Source organism: Amphibalanus amphitrite, unplaced genomic scaffold (assembly GCF_019059575.1).
Source record: "Amphibalanus amphitrite isolate SeventyFive unplaced genomic scaffold, NRLGWU_Aamphi_draft 000150F_arrow, whole genome shotgun sequence".
NCBI lineage: Eukaryota > Metazoa > Arthropoda > Thecostraca > Balanomorpha > Balanidae > Amphibalanus > Amphibalanus amphitrite.
Window position 1 is genome coordinate 240,191 of NW_024881645.1, and position 21,415 is coordinate 261,605.

Genomic DNA, 21,415 nt, shown 5'->3' on the forward strand with positions numbered 1-21,415 from the left:
AATTATTCCGTAGAAATGAGAGTCCTAATGCTTCGATAGCTGATCAGCATTGAATCAGGTGTGCACTCAGTTGCAGGACTCGTGTCATGTGGGATGATCGGTGATCAAGATGGCACCCAAACCGGCAATATAGCAGTGCGTCGTCTGATTATGGCATACCATTTGCATATACAGGATGACTTGGCGAAACGCCTTTTGAGGAATTCATGCCATGCTGTCAACTGATTCACGTTTTGCCGGATCGATTGATCTACATCATGGGACAATCCACATACCTGCTGTTACATAAATCGAGCAAACGTTGTAAAACTTTCTGCATGAATCAGATTCTTTCAAGCACTTTTTCATTCCATTCGGAAAAAAAATCTTCGAAAAGCCTATCAAACATTAGCATACATTGGACTCGACGATACCCGATGTTTTATTTTCAATCAGGAGCACTTATCGTATGATGAAGTTAAAAGTATTAGGTAACCCCTACTAACTATAAACACATTTTGTGTTGCATAGAGTATGGTACCTATGCGGTAGACGGACTCTTTCGATCTGAAAAGACCATTGCAGAGCTATGGATGATACGATAGGGAAGTAAAGGTATGATAAACGTCCTTTGCCTCATGCCATTATCATTCATCAGATATAGAAGCTGTCCAAAGTCAAAGGCGTATAGCTAAAAGGCATGTGATAATGTCACACAGCCTACCGGACGTTTACCTGTTATTGTTTCTATATACCTCCCTAACGTACCGTCGCTGACGTAAATACCAGCCTTCCATCATCTGAAATAATCAGCATGTCTAAAATGACGCCAGGATGACATAATGCACTTGCGTGGCTTGATATAAAGTGTCATAGTGACGCGATCGTGGTATAAAGGATGGTGTGATAAGTTAATGCGGCGGCACGTATACATTTCGGGCCGCCGTTGTGTCAGTTCCGTCACTCGGTGTGTGTGGTGAGTGGCGCGTCGGAACTCGCGTCTGTGTTATAGTGCGAGAGAGGAAGTGAGGACTCTTTCTGCGGGTGAGTTCTTTGTGGATGAGGACTGAGAGTCCGCTTGGTTGGTGGGCGACGGAGGGGGTTGAGTAGGGGGTGATTAGAGACGGCCACGGACCGGCACGGATGACCGTGAGGCGACAGCATGGGGTCCCGGACAATGCCACGCAGGTGGGGGGGGGGGGGGGGAGGGGGAGTAAGACAAATTTCGCCAGTCCTGATTCTTTCTTTTGTCACTGCTTTTTCTCCGTTTTTTGTTTTGTTTGCTTTTTTGTTTGTTTTTTTCAGCTTTGAGCTAAAGTGCTCGTGGTAATTCCGTGAGAACAGAGCAATTTTTATTTAAACAATGTATTGTATGTAAGCTAATTTCTAATTCTTTCGGCGCCTGTTTCTCTCTCTCTCTCTCTCTCTCTCTCTCTCTCTCTCTCTCTCTCTCTCTCTCTCTCTCTCTCTCTCTCTCTCTCTCTCTCTCTGTCTCTCTCTCTCTCTCTCTCTCTCTCTCTCTCTCTCTCTCTCTCTCTCTCTCTCTCTCTCTCTCTCTCTCTCTCTCTCTCTCTCTCTGTCTCTCTCTCAAATTAAGTGGTGCTCTTCCACATACCGCATATTTTGCATTGGAACTTCCGGTGGGCGTTTCACTGTAATGCCAAGCTCCAATGCGTGCTATGCAGCTGCACAGTACACATTGCATAGTACACAGTCACATCTATCCTGCGCTATATCCGTCCCAGCTGACAGCACGGTGCGCTTCAGCTCCCGTTATATTCGATCTGTCAGTGCCCCAACGCTCGACCAAGCGGTAGGTATTTTGCATCTTTGTGGTTCTATGCTTTGTTCTCTTAGCGAATCTGGTCTGCTGTGAGTATATTGTTATAAAACGCCTTTAATGTTTCCAGCGCTTGAGTTACCTCACTTCTTAAAATGCGCATTTCGGTAAAACGTTGAATTAATTAATCATTTGACCACGCTTCATTGTGTCGGTGTAGGTATTTGTATATGTGCATTTATATATGTATGTATGTATGTATGTATGTATGTATGTAGATTTATGATAATGCGTAAGTATGGATGTATTGACATCAATCTTCCACGTATTTATGCACATATACATTACATACATACATACGAGTACATACATACATACATACATACTGTATATATAATAGCGCTGTGATTACAGCCCAGATCCGAGCCACGAGTCTTATCAACATGCGGGCAAGGGTACAACATTCGGCGCCATTCGTCAGCCATTCATGGGGCCGCGTAACAAAATGTGTCGATCATATGCACATATATTCAGAAACTGTCAGACCTTGGTATATTATTACGATCGTGTCGATTGTATGTGCGTCTCGGTATCGGACGCATACCTGTTCTGTCGTGTCGCTGTGGGCTGTGGGTTGTGTGTCAGGCATTGTTCGGGGGTCAGTGGGCCGGTCAGCGGTGGGTGCTGCAGTGCCGACCGGGCCTCCATCGCCCGGTCCGGTTGCTCCGGTCACCCGCCGCGCCGGTCGGGTCAGCTCGCCCGGCTCGACGGCCGGTGCCCCGAGCTCTGCCCGGCCCGGCCCGGCCCGGCCCGGCGGCCGACGCGGCGCGGCGCCGCTTAAGGCCGGCGCACCTGGCGGCGCACCGTTCAGAGCCGCCGCGACCGTCCTGCTGGCAGGAGTAGTCGCGCCGCCCGGCCTGTGCACCGCAGGCCGCCCACCCACCCCCACCCGTCACCAACCAGAGAAACATCGGCCCCAATTCGGCGCAGCAGTGGACGCCGCAGCAGCAGACTGGTGAAACCGCCGTGAAACTACAGACACAGGTGAGTGTGAACTGGTGACAGCTCCCAGAGAGATTTGGAGGGGGAGGATGACTTACTTTTACTATGTTGAGCATCTGGCTTTGCCAGGATAAGTGTCAAACTTGGAGAAGACATCAGGCCCAGGTTTAGAACCTACACAAAGTGACATTATATAGGTGTTATAAATTGACTTTTCCTAAAGTCCAAGTGAACGAAATGTTTAATTATACAGATCTGTAACATTTCAGTCCTTCCAAGGCTCTTCCTAAACCGTTTTTTTTTTTTAGTTCTGAAAGCTTATAACTGCAGATATAAGGTCATTGGTATAATTTTTGATTAGGGACATCAATTCGATGAGCAAAAGAAGGAAAAGAGCAAGATATGCTAGGAACTATCTTGTACGGCTGTCGTTTATTTAAAATGGCCTGAAAATATTCGCTAGGTATCTCACACCATGGCAATAAACTAAGTGCAGCGATGCAATTGCATTCCTAGCTTGTAGCTTGATGTTCTTAGATTAAAAAAAAAAACAGAACAGTGGTACTGATGAAAGTTCATGCCTTCCCTGGTGACAAATTGAGGTATCTCTTCGCCGTTGCTAGTCGCGCAACAATTATTTGCAGCACATCTTTCCGTGCTGATCCAAAGCAATAAACAACGCTGTATTGCCCGGACGTTATTTTTTCTTTCGAGCCGGTAACTAGGTTTGCTACACAAATCCTATTACCACCTAGCGATTGGGCAGCGGTCGTCTTAGCGTGGCGCTCGTGAGCACGTCGCCCCATGCGGTATTGATTTTGGCAGGAGGCTGCCCTGGTGCCGGTGACACGACCCTGGCCGCTACGTGTTGAGTGGCACCCGTCTCCGTCTGGGCTGCGGCCAGTGACGCTGACCTGACCTCGAACCCAGCCAGAGACTCCCACTGCAGACACTGGCGTAAATGCGCTAACATAGGTGTCGTAAATTATTGAAACCGTACTTAACGTGGTTGGAAATGATGTCCCATGAAATTTCCAGGAACCTCGCCGTGCAGTGTACGGCGCACCCCAAAACAATAATTATGGTGATTAAAGTTCAACGTCGTCACATGCTCGTACAATGTACGGCTAGATCTCGCACTTAGTCAATGTCAAAGATATGTTTGAGTTAATGTATCCAAACCTATTTATAAGGGACGCTTTCTCGCCCGGTGGATGCTTATTGCTTAGGCTGCCTGATCGCTATATAGGTATCTGTAAATTTTCACATGTAATTGCAATGCGTGACTGAGCTAATAAGCTGAAGATGAGTGGGAGATGTGATCACTGCACCACACAAAATGACTTTCCGCTACAAATAACGCGGTATGGCAACATAAGTTTCAGTTAATGTTTTTTTTCGGATTTTGAGAGGCACATTCCCCTATGAAAAATGTATGCTTGAATCCTACTTAGAGCTTCGGCGCTGACTCACAAGAATCTGCCGTGGCCCATTCCCTCATTTGCTTCTGTCACGATTTTAGTACAGGCACTGGCGCTCATTATTCAGGAATGTCCAGCACGCTTCACCATCCATCCAGACCATGTTGAACCTACTGAACTTTCTACTGAGCTTTACCGTAATCAATTCGTTGTAACAAGTGTCCAACATCCCCTAATCTGGTTAGCAGCCTTGACCAACTCTCTCTCCCACTTCTAAATATAATTGCCAAGGCCCTGTGCCCGGCTGAGCCTCTCGGTGCAGGCCGTCGCTTTCCACGGACGCTCGCCCCGTCCGGTCACTGTCTTGCGTGCACGTGAGCTGTCTGGAGGATCGTTCTGACGGCCCAAAGGCGGTGAGTGCCGGCGGCAGTGCACAGAGGCACGTGTCGGCACGGCGTACCGTTCACTGGAACTCGTGTCAGTAAAAGTACAGAGCCCTGTGGAGCGGTAAGCTCTGGTCATTGGAGCCTCCGTCTATGTCAATACGGTGCACCGTTCCGATTGGAGCCGTGTCGGCATGGTGCACCGTTTAATGTAGCCGCTGCGAAAAAGTATACACTGTGCAGTGTGCACCGTTGAATGGAATCAGTGTCAATACTGTGCACCGTTCACAGTTAAACCCAGTGTCGGTGGCTACTGGCTGCAATACTATCGTTCTCTGCATATATTGTGAGCGCGGCGCACATTCCCCGCCGCGCGTGAGAGAGAGAGAGAGAGAGAGAGAGAGAGAGAGAGAGAGAGAGAGAGAGAGAGAGGAGAGAGAGAGAGAGAGAGAGAGAGAGAGAGTCGAGCCTTTCCCTGGCGCTACCCGGTGTTTGGCTGGGTGGCGTCGTGGCTCGTGAGCACCTACAGTAGCGCCGTGATGACGAGACAGAAATGGTGCCGCTCGTTATTTTCCCGTTCACCACAACATCTGCGGTGTGCCGACTGAGGTCATTGGGAGCGATTTGAGAGTTGTCGGCGGTAACTTTATAGTGTATCGCGCCGTCGGTATTTTTTTTCTGGTGTATTGCGATCACATGACATGGCTCAGAGATGGAACTAGTCGGAGAACATGGTCTGGCTTTGAATCTTTAGAAATCTGTCCTTCATCGAACTAAACAAAAAGCTAAACAAAAAATGCATGAATATCACGAAGACGACTGTAGGTATGAAATGACAAACTTGAAGCAACCCCAGTATTTTGCGTCCAGATTAATGCGGCTAAACTGTCACTGACCCTGACATATAGGGCTAATAACATAACTGTCCAACACATCCGAGTTCAACTGCAATTTATGTCTTGCAGAGCTGGTGTTAAAGGCTTAGCCCATGCACCTGAGCTGCTCCTTGGGGTTTTGGCTCCATGGCCCGCCTCATCCCGCCATGATTAACGGGCTCGGGAAATCCCGCGAGTGCACACGCGATCACGACCGCCATGAAACGGTTTGTTGGCGTGCCAATTCAGCTCTTCTGGATGCCATGCTCATGCCAGAGTCTGTATGCATGTCGGAAAGGTGCTAACACCCCTACGGGGCGTTGCAGCGATTGCTTTCACTTTCGCTTCACCTCATGCACCTTTACGAGCATGTACATACTATGCTTGTTTGCATGAACGTTAGATCCATCGAAGGTCTCGCGTACTCTCTCGATGGTCAATGAATTCAATGAGCCTTTTGACCCCCTCCGAACCAAATACTAGTATGTGTAAAGGGCCTTGAAACCAATAGATAGGGTGCCTCCCTCCTCCCTGTACCCGATGCAGTCCGCCGCGGTGCCGCTGGTTTTTACCGTCCTTCCTGTCGCTCCTCGCTGATGTTCCCGACAGCACTGAGTGGCCGTGACCGAGGCCGGTGTGGCCCCCCCTTTCAGCACCACTGTACCCCTCCCCGGGCACTTAACACGTACGGGGACACGGGTGTGACCCTGGCCGGCACGGGTTGGGGGGGGGGGGGGGAAGGAGGGCGTACCGACCCTGACCTCCGACAACACGGCCGGCGCTTATTGTGGCCGGCTCTTTTTCCTGTTCTTTCTTTCGTTTAATGTCTGTTCTTCCTCGGGCAAAGGGCTACCACGTCCATTGTAGTTCTTTCACGTCCCACACTAACTCACGACTTTGGGTATAAAGGCAGTCCTTCACTGCTATTGGCATTAATTATGACATGCTTGTTGTTTTACTTTAGATGCCTTTTCTACAAACATACATCCATGGAGTATGATAGGCGCAGCGCATTCTGGCACATCAGGAGAAAATGTGCGGCTTCTCCGCGTTTTTTTTTTTCGGTCAGGTCATCGACCGAATTATGAGTCTGATCTTGTTTTGATGGGCTCCAGCGTTCTGTGAATCATTTATCGCCCGGCCCTCCGACACTAACAAGGTACGAAATTCGGGAATGATGACAGAAACGGGTTAGTCTGACCGAATTGTGTCCTAGATCGCAATAATATAGCTTTAGTTAATTGGTAGCTTATTCCATTGTGAACCCGGAAGTGGGAATCTCGTCCAGATTTCAACAAGAACAAAACTTGAAACAATATGCGAGCTTCAGTCCTTATCACACACTCTCAATCGGTTTACGCCATCGTTAAAGCTGTACTTACCAACATTAATTCGACAACTATTCGAAAACCTTCCAGATTAACCAGATTGTCAGACCAGGCATGTTTGCGTCGCAGGATATCGACTCGCTGGAGCACTTGCCTCCGACGGGCGTAGTAGCTTTCCGCGCCGGTCACAACGTTTCTCTATTCCGGGTCGTACCGCGCCGTGCTCGGTCAGGAAGCGGCCAGGGCCAGTCGCGGCACTGATGGCATTAGTGACGATCTCTAGTCCATGGCACGGCGCCGCCAACCCTGTAACTAGTTTGTCAGTTTGGTCTCTCGAGATGGGCCAGCCCGCCGGCCCGTCAGCCGCCCGGGGACATTGAAGCCGTCGGCTCCAGTGCCTTCCATGTAAGTACACGGGACCGAATAGAGTGGCCGAACGGAATTCATGACGAGTTAAATCAGTTTCAGGGTGTGTTCCCAAATCCCATTTCATGGTCATTCTATAATGATGTAGCACATCTGGAGCCACTAAAAATACATTTTCGTCTTGTGACGGCCCATGCTATCCGTTGGTCTGGGGATAAAAGATGACGGTCGATGATCAGCAAGTTATGTGTGGATAATGAAAAGCTTGTAATGAAAACTGCCTCGTAAGCATGGCTTGCGATCTATTCATTTCGGCGCCCGGGCCTTTTCTATTCAGAGATGCATCTATAATTATTGTTTACATTTCTGGCCGGTCCAAGGTCTGGTGTTTTTAAATATCACGTTTTGCTTTGTCACCTCAAGTCACCAGACCGAGAGGTGTCCCCGCTGCTTTTAAATGCCGCGAATAGTAGCTAACCGGATGACAGACAATGCTTGTCTGGCACGCCTCCCAGGTTCACAGCATTGGAGGTCTTCACAGCAATTATTCTGTTAGCAAAAGGCAGATGCTTTCATACCTACTATGAAAAAAACATTACAATGTTTCAGGTATACAATTTATGATTGATGCCTGTTGTCAATCTAGGGACTCCAAACACTGGAAGGTATTCATTTCGTAAGCGCTGCAGTAAATGCGAACGTTTCCCTTTACCTTGACCGTTTAACCTGCGTATGATAGAACAAAACTAGGGCTACCGGCGGACCCTACCACCCGTAGGGGGGGGGGGCGTTTCGGCCCCCCCCTAAGATCTCGGAAAGTTACCGGCCGATTTTCAAAATTCAAACGGCGTTCGATAGCCCCACCCGAGAACTACCTTGTGACCGAATTTCATTGACCTAGGTCAAACCGATGACGTCACAGGTCAGGCCAAAGGTCAGATTTTCACCGTTCACAGGCATTTCACGAAATGTGTTGTGAAATCGAGTAAATTGGTAGTTAATTGAAAACCATCGATAGTATATTGTTCGTCAAACACATACTTTGCTATCTGAGGTCACTGATACCAGGTCAGGTCACAGCGAGGTCAGGTCACCGGGGGTCACAATATGAAAGTGTCGTGTGATACATGTTTTATGGTCCATTTTACATGAAAAATGCGATTATGTGGGTTAGGCAGCCTTTGGGGCCAGCCTAGGTCACGTTTTGGTGAAGGTCAGGTCAAGGTCAGGTCAAATTAGGTCAAATTTCAAAGTTGATATTTTTGCATAAAATGGGTATCGATTCGATGCAGCTCGTCACGGGGAGTCTAATGGTGGTCGTTGTTTTGCTCTACAAGGTCTAGAATTGCCAAAAATTGAGTTTGAAAATTTGACGTCATCATTTTTGAACAGTTTTTTTCGCTATAACTTGGCCAAAAAACGAGGTATCGATCTGAAATTTGGTATGTAGATAGAAGACGGTAGGTACTATCACATATATTCCGTTTTTTTCGAAACTCAAAAAACTTTTTGGATTTTTTGGCTTATATAAAAAAATGTTTTTTGATTTTTGGGGGTCAAAACTAAAAAATTTCAAAAATCCGAGATAGCAGTTTTGTAGCCCTGTCAATTCTACACCTTTTATGTCTTGATCATTTTTCTGTATCTTCAAATCTGTAGGCCGGACAGGTCTTCTTGCGAAGGTCTTTTTTCGGTCGAAAATGACAGAACATGACGTCATTCTGACGTCATTTGTGGCCAAACTATAATAGCCTCTGGAAAATTTTTGGTCACAATGTGTAAAATTGATGCCCGGAGAGGTCCTGAAAGTTTGGTGGCGATATCTCCAGCCGCTTAGGAGATATCGACCGAAAAGGACAGGGGGGGCCGTTTCGGCCCCCCCTACGTGGCGCGGGTTTAAATTTCCAACGAGTACGGGCCAGCTCGGTTCACTTCGACATAAGCTGCAATGAAACATTCACTCGCTCCTTTCATCCAGTCCCCTGCATGTTGGTGTGCTTTTGCCCTTTATGAACATTTTGGGTCGCCGGTTTACAAGTGCCGAATGGTTGAAGTCCTGTGCTGTGTGTGAGGCTCTTCAACCTGCACCAGTTCATTGTCATGGTTATGTGTCGTCTCACGATGATCTGACGTCTGCTGTTGTGAACCCACGACGACCTCGACAAGGAGCTCCTGGAGCTCAGTTAGCCATTCATGCCGATAGTCATAGCATGTCTGATAGCACATATATGACCAGCGCTACGCTCAACCCTCAAACAATGCTCACTGCTCAGTCTTTCGACACCCATCAGTGCGTTGACAGCCCATTGCAAGACACTACGCCGCTTACCCCGCTCCTGCGCTGCGCTTTTTATCGTGGCGAAGTCGTGCCGCGTCAGCGATCGTCTCTGCGTTGTTTACGTTTGTGACGCGGCCTTGGCCGAACCTTTCTAGTTTCTACCTTTCTACATGCATAATGCAGCGGCGCGGTCTCTCCCGATGCGTTTGATGTCTAGGATGCAGTCTCTGATCCTCCGGTGGAGGGGGGGGGGGGGACGAATGGGTACACCTGGGAGCGGACCTCAGACTGTCACCGGTCTGACTGGGGCGAATACAGACGGCCGCAGCGCGAACTGGCCGGGGCACTGCGACTGGTGTCCTGTCCTGTTGGATAGAATTGGTCCTTATCGAAGGAGGACTAGGAGTCCGATCCCGTCCGCAAAATTGCTGCTTTCTTGGGGCACGACACTGGCCTTGATTCCGACCCTGCTGGAATCTGGATAATTGAGTCCCCAGCTTGACACCGCCGGCAGCAGATCTGTGGGCCACTATTCGGTGCCCCGCTCCCAAAACCGATTTATCGGCTATGTGCCGGTGTCAACTGCAGCTGAACTTTGTCTGCCAAAGTTTGGTGAAGTTTAAATCAGCCTGCAGTGGGCGGTATAGCCCAGCCGTATTGTGGGAAACTCTTCGAACTTCGATTTTTCCGATGAAACTCAAATGCTATCCGTTTCAATTATGTGGGCTGTTACGCAACAGCGGTACCATCATTCTAGGCTTGGCACCTGCTCGTGCAACAGCATTGCAAGCTCAAAGCTGCATTCATGTCGACTGGTTGGACTAGTTTTAGTGGTTTAAGCATTGGTTTGCGGGCTTCCATGCAACTACCAATTCAACTATGGGCCAACTAAATCCATTTCCATGGCATGACTTAGTTACATTTCTATTTTTACATTCGTCGAACTTCGGACTGTAACGAAATTTTGACATACCAGTCACATTTATTACGTTTTATTTGAGCACGATTTATCATTTTCAATTAGATTTACCCAACCTTTACTTGTGATCTATCTAGTTTACTTTACATATTCATTCTTTTCACTTCGAAGAAATTGCACACGGATGCCCCTTAGCTCCTTCCTGCAGTTTTATAACATTATATGTATTTACGTATCTTCCCCCACGATCGACTGTAAGCACCATCCCGTCTCCTTTTTGTCCCGCAGGGATCAATGTTCGACAGACCACCTTGCTGGGGGTATCCATCAGCCGACAGACGGTATCATTGACGACCTTTGACCTTTGAGAGCGTGCCAGCGGGCCGAGCCGACAGGGGCACGGGGCGGGGCCGAGGGGTGGGGAGAGGGGAGTCCAGAAATGACTGACGTCGCTCAGTGCCACTGACGGAGACTCCCGAACCCTGCCCGAGCGGAGGCGATATACCATGCCAGACAGCCCGTTCGATCGGGAACGGGATGTTATTACCCCTGTGACGTCCTTTGTCGTGATTGGGAGATACCTACGCGATTTGTGTTCTCACGGACTCTGACGAAGAACTGGCCCAGTTTGAGAAACGCACACACTTTAGTGGAACAGCGCAACTGATTGAAGTGGTATTCAAGGCTCTCTGTTGAGTTTGACACTATGTAGTCGAGTGTCGATGACGTCTCAGGCGGAGTAGGTATGTCAGAGGTCACTGCAACGGACTTTAGCCGGCCTCATGGGCTCGTGGCTCATTGGAATTCTTATCCTACAGGAAGTAAAGAAGACTGCAATGATGCGAAAAATCTTTGTTTTCTGCGCGGAAATCTATACCGCAGTGATCAAAAATCCAAATTCATCTAAGTCGCCCATGACGAAATCGTACAACCTTCATGGTTTAGTTTTGCGTATTGCAGATTTCCACCGTTTGCAGGCTTTCAATGACGCTGAGCGGTCCGTTTCATTGGTCGTCCCATGAGACGAGTTCAACTGCTCCACTCAAAGTCCGAGTCAATGGCGCTTTACGGGCCGACAAAGCGTCCTCTGGGAGCTGTTTCTATCGCCGAGAGAGGCTCAGTGCCGAGTTGGCGACTCTCAGGCGGTATTTTCCGGTGACAGGGGCGTCGTTGGAGCTCTGCATTCACCGTAAAACGGTCGGCCGGTCTCAGCGCGGCAGCGATGCAGCCGGCGCAGACGAGGCGGCAAGAGGATTGTCGGCGCGACCCGTCCCTGCGGCCCGTCGATACTCGCAGGTCATATAAGATGGTCGACGGATGAATGGAGGGACAGATCGATGCGCGACATTGATACTCTGGGACACAGAGGAGGATATATACAGCGCGGTGAGATATGAGCATTGAGCAGGCACCTTTTGCGCCTACAACAATAACTCCCGATGATTAGTGGGGATGACGCACACACTTTGGATGTTTTTCCTAAAAAAAAGCTTCCATATGTATCTCGAAGTGCTACCTAATGGATCCTAGATAGGTGCTAGTGGAACGCATAAAATGTATCTAATCGCATCTTCATTTTTTGTTTCGCGCCCCGCGGTGCCTGCGTCCTGTCGACCGCATTCACGCTGGCTGGTGCCGGTGACCCAGGAACGGCCTGGGTCGCGCCGGCCCATCCGAACCAGGTCGGCGGGCGCTGGGCGTTGGCTCGATGCTCTACTGCTCGCGGCTCACAATCATATCGCGGCCATCACCAATCAGCCGAAACGGTGTGCGCCGGCACAGCTGACTGGAGGAGGTCTTTGACCGCAGCGGACCCCGTGACCGAGCCGCGTGGATCAGACTCAGACTCTAGTCCAGCAGAGTCGAAGCCTACCGCTGACAGAGAGAAAGAGGAGGTCGGTGAGGCGGTGTTACCGGGCTGACCAGTTTTTGGTCGGGGTGCCGGCGGCGGCCGTGGTAATCGGCTACCTCGGACCGGCTGACCTCACGGTGCGGCGACACCGTGACCCACAACGGGATAGCGTGGCGATGACCCGTTACAGCTTCTTGGTACTTAGGGGAACAGACAGCCGAGGTCACCGGCAGCCGAGTCTCGAGCGGTCGCTGATTGATTTGAATTTATTCGTCGGAGCTCTTATCTCGAACATCTTCTTCGGGGGACACTTTTGTTTGACCTATGCTGGCCACTCAGTTTGGTCAGTGATATGCTTTACAATTTTACATGCTGGAAGCCGAAAGCCCTATCGCTTTCCACGGTTCTGTACCTGATTTGTAGCCAATATTGAAACTGGGAGTTACGCAGTCTCCACAACTGCATCCTATACGGCTCTCGCACGCTAAAATCAGTCTCCCTGCGCGGCAATTTACATGCTAATCGTGCTTACCTTGCAGCGGAGCTGTCAGATTGGCCAACTTTGGTCTCTTTGGACGACGCAAAGTATGAAAGGCTCGAGGAAAGGCCATCGCCTGCAGAAATGTCACAAAGTTGTCGGACGAAGCCATTGATGGCAAGCGGCAGATAAGATCTGGTTTAATTGGGGCAGCGAAATGCTCTCTCATGTTGCAAATGTCCCTGGATCTGACAACAAATGTTTAAATTACGCGCTCAGGAATGGAGGCATACGGATAAATTGACTGCCAATATTCACGTAAGCACTATGATGGTGGTCGTGCAGTGCATATCCAACTTAGAACGGCTCAGTAGCCGTTATCGGGCCTCATTATCAAAATACACAGCACATGCGCCCCCAGGTGTTAGTGGGGGGCAGATACCTACCAACTGTGACGAATCGATACTTGATTCTTAACATCCGCTCTCGTCACGATTATCCAGGCGTGGGTGTAGGCAAGACCGTGATTCTTGATTGAATTGTCTCTCTCGATATAAAGCGCCCTGTATGCTTCAGTGCACAGTTGCGTTGGACGTGGCCGTAACTGACGATGTTGTTACTGATGTTGCAGAATGCCGGAGAAGGTGAAACCTCTGAAGACTGAGAGTCGGACGACACTCACGTCTGGCAACAGCCTCGGATCAGCAGACAGGTCAGTCCCGACTCCACGTCACTCCACACAATGCACGTGGGTGTCCCTTGTAGCTTCGTTTCCTGAATATCTATTGTTAACACTTAACACTATATATAAACATACATATTATTACATATTAAAGCTCGGTGAGGCATTTTTCTGTCGTCATCATCATCATGCCATGTCGATACCGATGGTTGCAAGGGCGAAAGGTTTCGGGATGTCCCGACGCCGTCGTCGACTCGTAACCCATCATCACGAGCTTGGTATTACGCGACTATGTCTGCAATAGTTTGGCGGTCGTAAGCTGATTGAATCCAATAACGCCACGTTAAGCTGATTTGCCTCCATAATTGGATTGCTCTTTCACGGTGTTACCTTGCGAGACCAACCTAGATTTAGATGTCGGCCGACCGTCTTAAGGTAGACGAGATGCAGTCGAGTGTGTCCCATCCCGACATCAGTCATGGTGGACACATCTGGCCCACCGCAGAGTAGGGACGATCAGATGCCACAGAGCGATTAGCGCCGTCCTGACACGCCGCGTCGTCCCGCCGGAAGGAACGCGTGGGAAGCAAAGAGCGTCGCCGCCCCATGCCAGGGCGTCCACGGGCCGCTGACGGCGTTCTTGAGCAGTGCCGGAGACCGAGACGGGCTCACCGAGTGGAGGTGCGACCGCACGAGCCAGGCAGCCGGGCGCATGACAGGAGCGCGTGAGAGTCTGAGAGACGCCACTCTGCGGGACTGTAAACACTTCGGCTGCCTGAGTTGACATAGCGCCTGTATATTGCGCTTCATCAAAGCCGGCCCGCAAAACAAACGAACGTCGGACTATATGACTCGCATGCTACAGTCCATCTCCAGTTGGGTAAATGAGTCGTAACCAATTAGAAGTGTTGCATATACCAGATACAGGGTCTTTCATAATGAATGTTACTTTTGAAAGAGCAATTTCTCAGGACATATATGTTCCTCATGTAATGTGTACCATCACATGAAACAGAAACACATTAGCGTTTTTGCACACACAACTTCCATTTTAATGCTCCTCGGGAATTTTCCACTGTATCGCCCTTAATTAAGACACACGTTTCGGCCCTCTGACGAAGGTGTCGTACCACGCGCCTCACAACGTCTGGGTCCAGGCTTCCAGCAAACCTCTCCACTGTGGTTCGCAGTGGATGGCTGCAGGAGGGTTTTGTCTCAGATCTGCCAATGCGACTCCCCAAAACCAGTAGTCCAGCGGGGAGAGGTCAGGACTCCGTGGTGGCCATGGTCGCTCGGTGAGGCGGCTGATAACGCGCTCTTCGAAATTTTCGATCAGCCACTGGCGCAACAGCTGCCGTGGTGTGCACTGTGGCACCATCCTGCTGGAACCACAGGCCGTCTCTTTGAACCTTGTCCCTGACCTAAGGCAGAAGCATTCCTTGAGCAGCCTGAGGTAAGCCACCCCGTTCAGTGTTGACCCAGGGGAGAGCCAATGGAAGAAGACTTGTCCGTCGACCGTAATCCGTAATGCGTTTTATTGGTGTCGACATACCTACTCTGCTTTTGCGTGAAGCAAAATTGGCGTTATGATTTTTTTTGGGACAAAACCCTAATCAATTTGCAACAATACGCATATAAAATTCACGCGGAATTGATAAATTAAGAGCGCCTAACTAAATGTTCAAAAGTAACATTCATTATGAAAGACCCTGCCTATATTCAAAACATTTTATCCGCTTAGAAAATGAATGTGAAATCTTAATGAAGTCTCAAAAGCCTTATCTTTAGGAGGCAATTCCTCAATTATATGAAGGCATGCCGACCATATATGGCTTACTTTTATCCAAGCTTTGCACCTACGTGAGATGCGCTTCAGACATTGCACGACTTTCTCATCTTTTTTCCCGTAATGTATAATAAAAGTGGCCTTTTGTGCATGATCTTAATTTAACGTACACTTTAATTATGTATATGATTTCATGAAAAGAAATCAAAGTAACAACTTTCGATATAACAATTAAGCAGCTCAGGTTATATGATTCAAGAAGACGTGAATAGGCTCAAAATTGATGCTTGTTTGTCTGAATTTGGCTAGCTTATTTCGACCGCCCAACTTTAAGTGTTTGAATATAATCCCCATTCCCCGCATTAAGAATCCTCTCAGCCAATCCATCATTGCATGCATTAGCTCTGGAATCTGACAGTGGCTCTTAAGTGCGCCTTTTAGCAGAGAGGTCGCCGCTGTTGATCTAGGCGCTGACTGGCTGCCACCATTGGCCTGTGCGGGCGCGCCACGATTTACTACATATTTCAGCTGTCTGACAGCTCGGCGCTGTCCAGTCCAGGGAATGTCCGAGCTGTCATCATCAGGTGTTTATGTTAGCGCGTCTGACATTCCTGGCGGCTCTGTCTGCCGCCGAACAGGCGTCATGCGTGTCACACGGCGCATTGTCCAGCCGCCTGACAATCAGCAGAGAACGAGCGGCGACCGCGGACGGATGGAGACGCGATTGAGCTGTCAGCTGACAGTGGACGTGGACACTGAGCAGTGGAATGAGACGGAGGACGATTGACGATGGACAGTGGACGAGGGACGCATTAATAGCTGACGGTGAGCGGTAGGTGGTACCGGATTAAGGTTGACGGTGGACTATCTCAGCTGACGTTATGATAGGCTGACGGTTCACGGCTGCCTACTAGTCAGCAGACTGTTGATGGCCTGGAAGGCTTACGGCTGATGCAAACTGCTGATGCAAACGGCTGACCGTGGACTATTGCCCGCTGACGTTAGGCAGCCGATGGTTGACGGCTGTAGTCTGACCACAGCTCAGGGATATGACGATAGGCGTGTGACGCAAGTGAAGCATCACGCGTGAAGCATGACGTGACGCGTGACTGACGAGAAATGGTAGACGGCTAAGAATGGACTGATGACGCGTGACCACGACTAACGGTAGGCGGTCGCCCGTGAGAAGTTGTCGGCACCTGGCAACAGTTGTGGCGACCGACACCGACTGCTCACAGTTCTAAGAACGTGGGGTGCCTAAAATCCCAAAACTAAATTTTCATGTATAACTATCTCATGCCAGATAATAGCCTCTCCACCTGCTTACTCAGTCTGCGGTTATGTGCAATTACGGCATCTTTGACCATCTGGTCGGCATCCTTTAGTCGTGCATTCCAATCTCTTCCAAAACACATACTGCTTCGCATGGGTACAGCTAAGACTTAAGACCACCGGTTTGCCTGCGCTGAGATGCAGATAATACCGCTATTCACAGCGGTACGGGACCACCCAGAGAACGGTGCTGCTTGAACTATATAGCAGGAATGCATCCATGGGAGGGAACACTCAGAAAGAAGGGGCTGTGGCCGGTGGAACTGGGAACGTGCGGTTTTCGGGCGTGAAGGATCCCTGTGGAGGAACCAAGAAAAGGTGGACAATTTTAGGATTCTGCGAAAGTTAAAGACACTTCGAAGTTCGAATCTTAGTCGGCTCCAGCCACAGGCAGACAGGTGATCTCGATCTGCTGATCCTCAGTCCGACCAGCTCGGTGCCTCTCGGAGAGCGCCTCTCATTCGGAGAGTGAGGCCACGGCGGCAGCCGGCGCCCACCGCTGACCGCAGCAGCCACCTGAGTAGTTCCGAGACCTGCTGACGGGCTCTGGAGTCAGCATCCCGCCGCACCCCCTACAGCTCATCTGACAGCATCAATGCGCGGTCCGTGAGTGCCTACTGCCTGCACAGTGCACTGAGATATACATACATATACGGCCTGAGACACGAACAAACGGGAACGTTCTATCGTTCTGCTGCCAGGGAGACTAACTTCTGACAAGTAGTCGGTCTTCGATCAGGCCACGATCCAATGCGACTGCTAGACATCCTCCCGAGTTCTCCTCACATTGCTGTCAGTGCGAGCGGACTGTCAAGCGCTGCCGCGCCCGGCGCCGACCCCCAGCCGAGAGGACCCATCTGTGGGAGGACTGTCGCGACCACAGCAGGCCCGCTCTGGTCTCCACCAATCGCGGTCCGCGACGACCGTCCTGTTTATATGTGAGCCGGCTCGGCGCGGCCGACAGGCGGCGCCCGCCGCTCGGCCGAGCTCACACCGCGGAATGACAGCCAATTGATGTCGCCGGAGATTGCCAGTTGGTCGGCGCGGGAAGAGTGCTGTTGCCGCGCGTGCCGCCGCGCGCGAGATGAGATAATTGGTGCGGCGCGCGCGCCGGGTTCGGCCGCGGCTGAGCGGCAGTGAGCGGGGTGCGGCCGGGGTGCGGCCTGAGGCACCATGGAGGCAGCGGCCAGTGATGAGCTGAGTGCGCCGCTCATAGAGCCGGAGAAGGGCGCATGGAGCTGCGCTGGGCTACTCAGGTGAGCTACGACCATTGCCAAGACGGTCAGGCGTGAGCGAATGACTAGTAAACTCGGCTCCTCTTTTTAAGTTCTTGCATTCACCGTAATGGATGTGTAACTCTGCGACATCAGAAGACATCCATGCGCTGGCAATATCTAAAAGCACAATCCCTATCGCGTTGTCCATGGAACATTCATGCCATGCGTTTGATCATTGCTGAAAGTTAACTCAGCCTCTCCGAAATTTTTGCAGTATCATCGTGTTTTCCCGTGGTCGTTCAGAGAACGACGCACGTTCGGTGGCGAGCCCGGTGGGCGGAGCGCTATTTTGGCCGCCCGTCCTAAATGTCATGGAAAACGTGTCAAGACCACGTTTCATCGTCCATGTTGTCGTTGGCCGGAGTTAGAGCCGCGTGAGGAGGAAGATACTGATTGACGCGACTGCCGATTCGAAAGGCGGCGTCGGAAAGCCCGCTTCAGAAAAACACGTTCCAGGTCCAGCGAAACACAACGTTTCCGTGAAATCTGTCGCGATGCCAAGCCAGAAACGTCTTCTGAACGGCACTTATTTCAGAGAACGGGTAGATATAGACTGTTGGCCTATATTTATATAAAGCTGTGGGTGAGGCACTGGCGTGTCCGGACGCGTGTGTGCATGTATGTGTATATGTAATGTCAGTAGGCCAAGCCTGGTAGTGGGCGGGCGGGAGGGGGGGGGGGGGGGAGGGCGGTAGGGGGCACGGCTTGTAAGGCCAAACAAGGGCATGCAGGGACAGCCCGGCATGGAACAGCCCACCAGATCACGAGTCCAACTTGGGAAGCGTGGTTACTGGGTAGGTACTATGCGTATGTTTTAAGGATTTTCTATCTAAATCGCATACAATTCGAAACGTAGGCATTTAAGACTAATACTCCCTCGTTTAAGCACAATGCACATTGCACATTGAATGCCTAATGATCAGCTATACATTCAGGAATATAATTCATTTTATGTGCATCGTTGCGTGCACTAGCATCGCACGCCCAGGTTAGGTCTAACTTGTTCGATATCGTCGGTTGCGATTGCATGTGCCAAGCCCAAAAATAGGATAATCAGCTCTTATTCTACACATTTCACAAGCAAAACAAAAATATTTCTAAGTTGAGCAGACTTAAGCACATAATAGAGCGAATCCCTATAAGTTACAAGCATAGGCACACGTTTTTACATGGGCTTGTTGCACACATTTTTTTAAAATATTTCTTTTGAAAACATAGGTTCGAAGAAAATGCAGCATCTGCCTTCCTGGCAAACGTTTACAGATTAGGTGTGTTTGTGGTCATCGTACTGTTTAGTTCCGGTACAGCCATAATACTCCTCATTGTGCCACACCTTCTGTTCTTGCTGAATGTGTCCTTTTGTCTGGCTGATCCTTGCACGTGCCAAAGTGCCAGTCATGCTTGGGAGCACGTTCCTAGACACGTTTCTTCATGCTTATCTCAAGCATGGGCTGAGAGAGTCTAGGCATACAAACTCTACCTAGCAGCCCATTTACTCATTTTGATTCTTAGTACCTATGCACTGATCATAAGTTACTGATTAATTCTACCCAGGAGTTCCAGAGACTAAGCGACATGGGCCTTGCGTAAAGTCAACTTCGTAACGACTGATCTTGTATCGACGACCTTGTATTGATCTTGTATTGCGAAGGTATCCCGCATGACATATTTCTAATGCGACTGCATCACATCCCTGGGTCTATGCCAGCGTACCATGCTTGCATGAAAGTAAGTCATACAGGTACACTCATCTGAAGCACATTGTGGCTTTGCAGGCAATGGGCATGTCCCGATATTGCTCGCTTAGATTTTATCGACAAATCCGAGACCGAAGTCGTTGCGAATAGCTAAAAACTGATGCAAAGTCCGTGAAAGCATGTCCCCATGAATCTCACGTGGATCATTGGCCGTATTTCACAGATGATTCGTCACGATTATTTTCAGTGACGAACTTTGCGAACCACGACGCAGTTATATAATCATTTCATGCATTATTTATGCACAAATAGATTAACAATCCATTTTATTCACAAATTAAAGCAAGTTATTGACTGATTAACACACACGAGTGAATAGGAAAACGTAATGTCGATTAATCATTTTTCCTGACGCATTTGGAATTAAGCGGAACAGTGCATTTCTTACCGATGCTTATAATGTGCTAACTAATCGCTCTTAGCTCTCATATATTTCTTAGGTTGCCAATTTACCCCAAGGAAAGGTAAGTCTTCGCGTGCTTGTATCTTACGGCTATATCAATCTGCTATTACCTATACGGTAACTGCTTGTAACCTGCTATTACGGCTATATTTATTGGCATTGTAAATTGCCTTCTTTTGGATGTACCTAAATCGAGAAAACTCAAAACTACGTGAACTGAGCTAAGACCAATTCGCAATTTCACCGCTATTATAATGCCATTCCGCCAGCAGCTTTCATAAAAGCATCTCCAGAGCGAAGAACGAAGTGGTAATTTTGTATCGACAATTACTTCGATTTTAAAAGAAGCTTTGCTGTTGCATTTACTAGTAAACGGTTCCTAGGTAAGAAGGACGGCACTCCCTCAATTTAGGAAGTTTTAAAAAAACCTGGAAGCTTTCGAACAATTTCAGTGCAGGTCAACGTCTCGACGTCTCGGCATCTCTCCTCTTACTACCATCACACACTTTGTATTACTGAATGTGATTTGACCTCTGTCTCCCTCCCCTCTCTCGACAGGTCGGGGTCATGGTGGGCGCGTCGCTCCGGCCTGGAGAGACGGCTGTCGCTGCTGGCCTCGGTGCTCGGACTGATGGCCGTCGGACTGGCCGTGGCCGTCCTCTTGGTAGCCGTCTCGTCGACACGTGAGTGAGCTGACGGACGGTCCTGAGCCGCCACTCAGCCGGCAGCGCGTACCCCGTGCTGTCCCACTAGCTTCCCGAGCTGACGGACGGGGCTGAGCCGCCCCTCAGCCGGCAGCGCGTCCCCGTGCTGTCCCACCAGCCCCGATGGGACACCCGGCGAGCTGGCTCCTTCTTGTGTCTGCTCTAATGAGGCTTCACAAAGTATCACATAAGATGCGGTGGTGGTGTTCTTGACAGTACTATCTGCATTTTTGGGGTGATTTGTTTTACAACGACTCATAAGAGTCGTGAGGCAGGTTTTGTGGTAATTCTTATGCTGTGTATAATAATTGCAGTGTGATATCTGTTTGATTTCTTTTGTTTACTTTATCATATCACGAGTTTATTTTCCATTTTCTCGTACAATTACGTTCTTCGTTTCGACAAAACATGAAACATATTTGTTAATATCCTAGAAATAAATAAACGTTTTGGCTTTCTTCATTCGAAATTCATTCAAATAAAAGGTAACGCGAATAATGGTTGAACATTCGTAACGTAAGCATAAACACGCCTTCTTAAAAAAGTTTCTGATGGTAAATCAGTTACTGTCCTCGTATCGACCTTTCATTTTATTATTCTTTAGTTAACAAGTCACGTAAAGTTTTATAGAATGTTTTGTTACTACGAAGAACTTTTCTTCATTTGCTGTCTAATTTTTCTGTACAAGGAGATATCGAGCACGACGCTGAGTTGAGCATTCCGAAAGTAGAATATCTACAACGTTTTATTGCTTGCTGCTAAAAAATGCCCGTTTAACCGGGCTGTTGTGCTCCATTATTAAAAATAAAAACG

The 21,415-nt window shown here is 49.2% G+C and overlaps 1 protein-coding gene across 12 annotated transcripts in view; it reads left to right on the forward strand.

The window, feature by feature from the left end:
• Positions 1-2,653: 2,653 nt before the first annotated feature.
• LOC122382904 (neprilysin-2-like) overlaps positions 2,654-21,415 on the forward strand; it is a 43,061-nt gene continuing 24,299 nt past the window's right edge. For 3 of the 12 annotated variants that reach the window (XM_043368813.1, XM_043368814.1, XM_043368817.1), the window contains exons 1-3: positions 2,654-2,803; positions 13,293-13,373; positions 20,457-20,581. In XM_043368813.1, coding sequence (XP_043224748.1) covers positions 13,294-13,373; positions 20,457-20,581 — 205 coding nt within the window. In that variant the 5' untranslated portion in view covers positions 2,654-2,803; position 13,293. Of the gene's footprint in view, positions 2,804-13,292; positions 13,374-19,675; positions 19,960-20,456; positions 20,582-21,415 lie in introns of those variants that run through there. The other 9 variants (XM_043368819.1, XM_043368823.1, XM_043368825.1 and 6 more) reach the window with 6 other exon arrangements.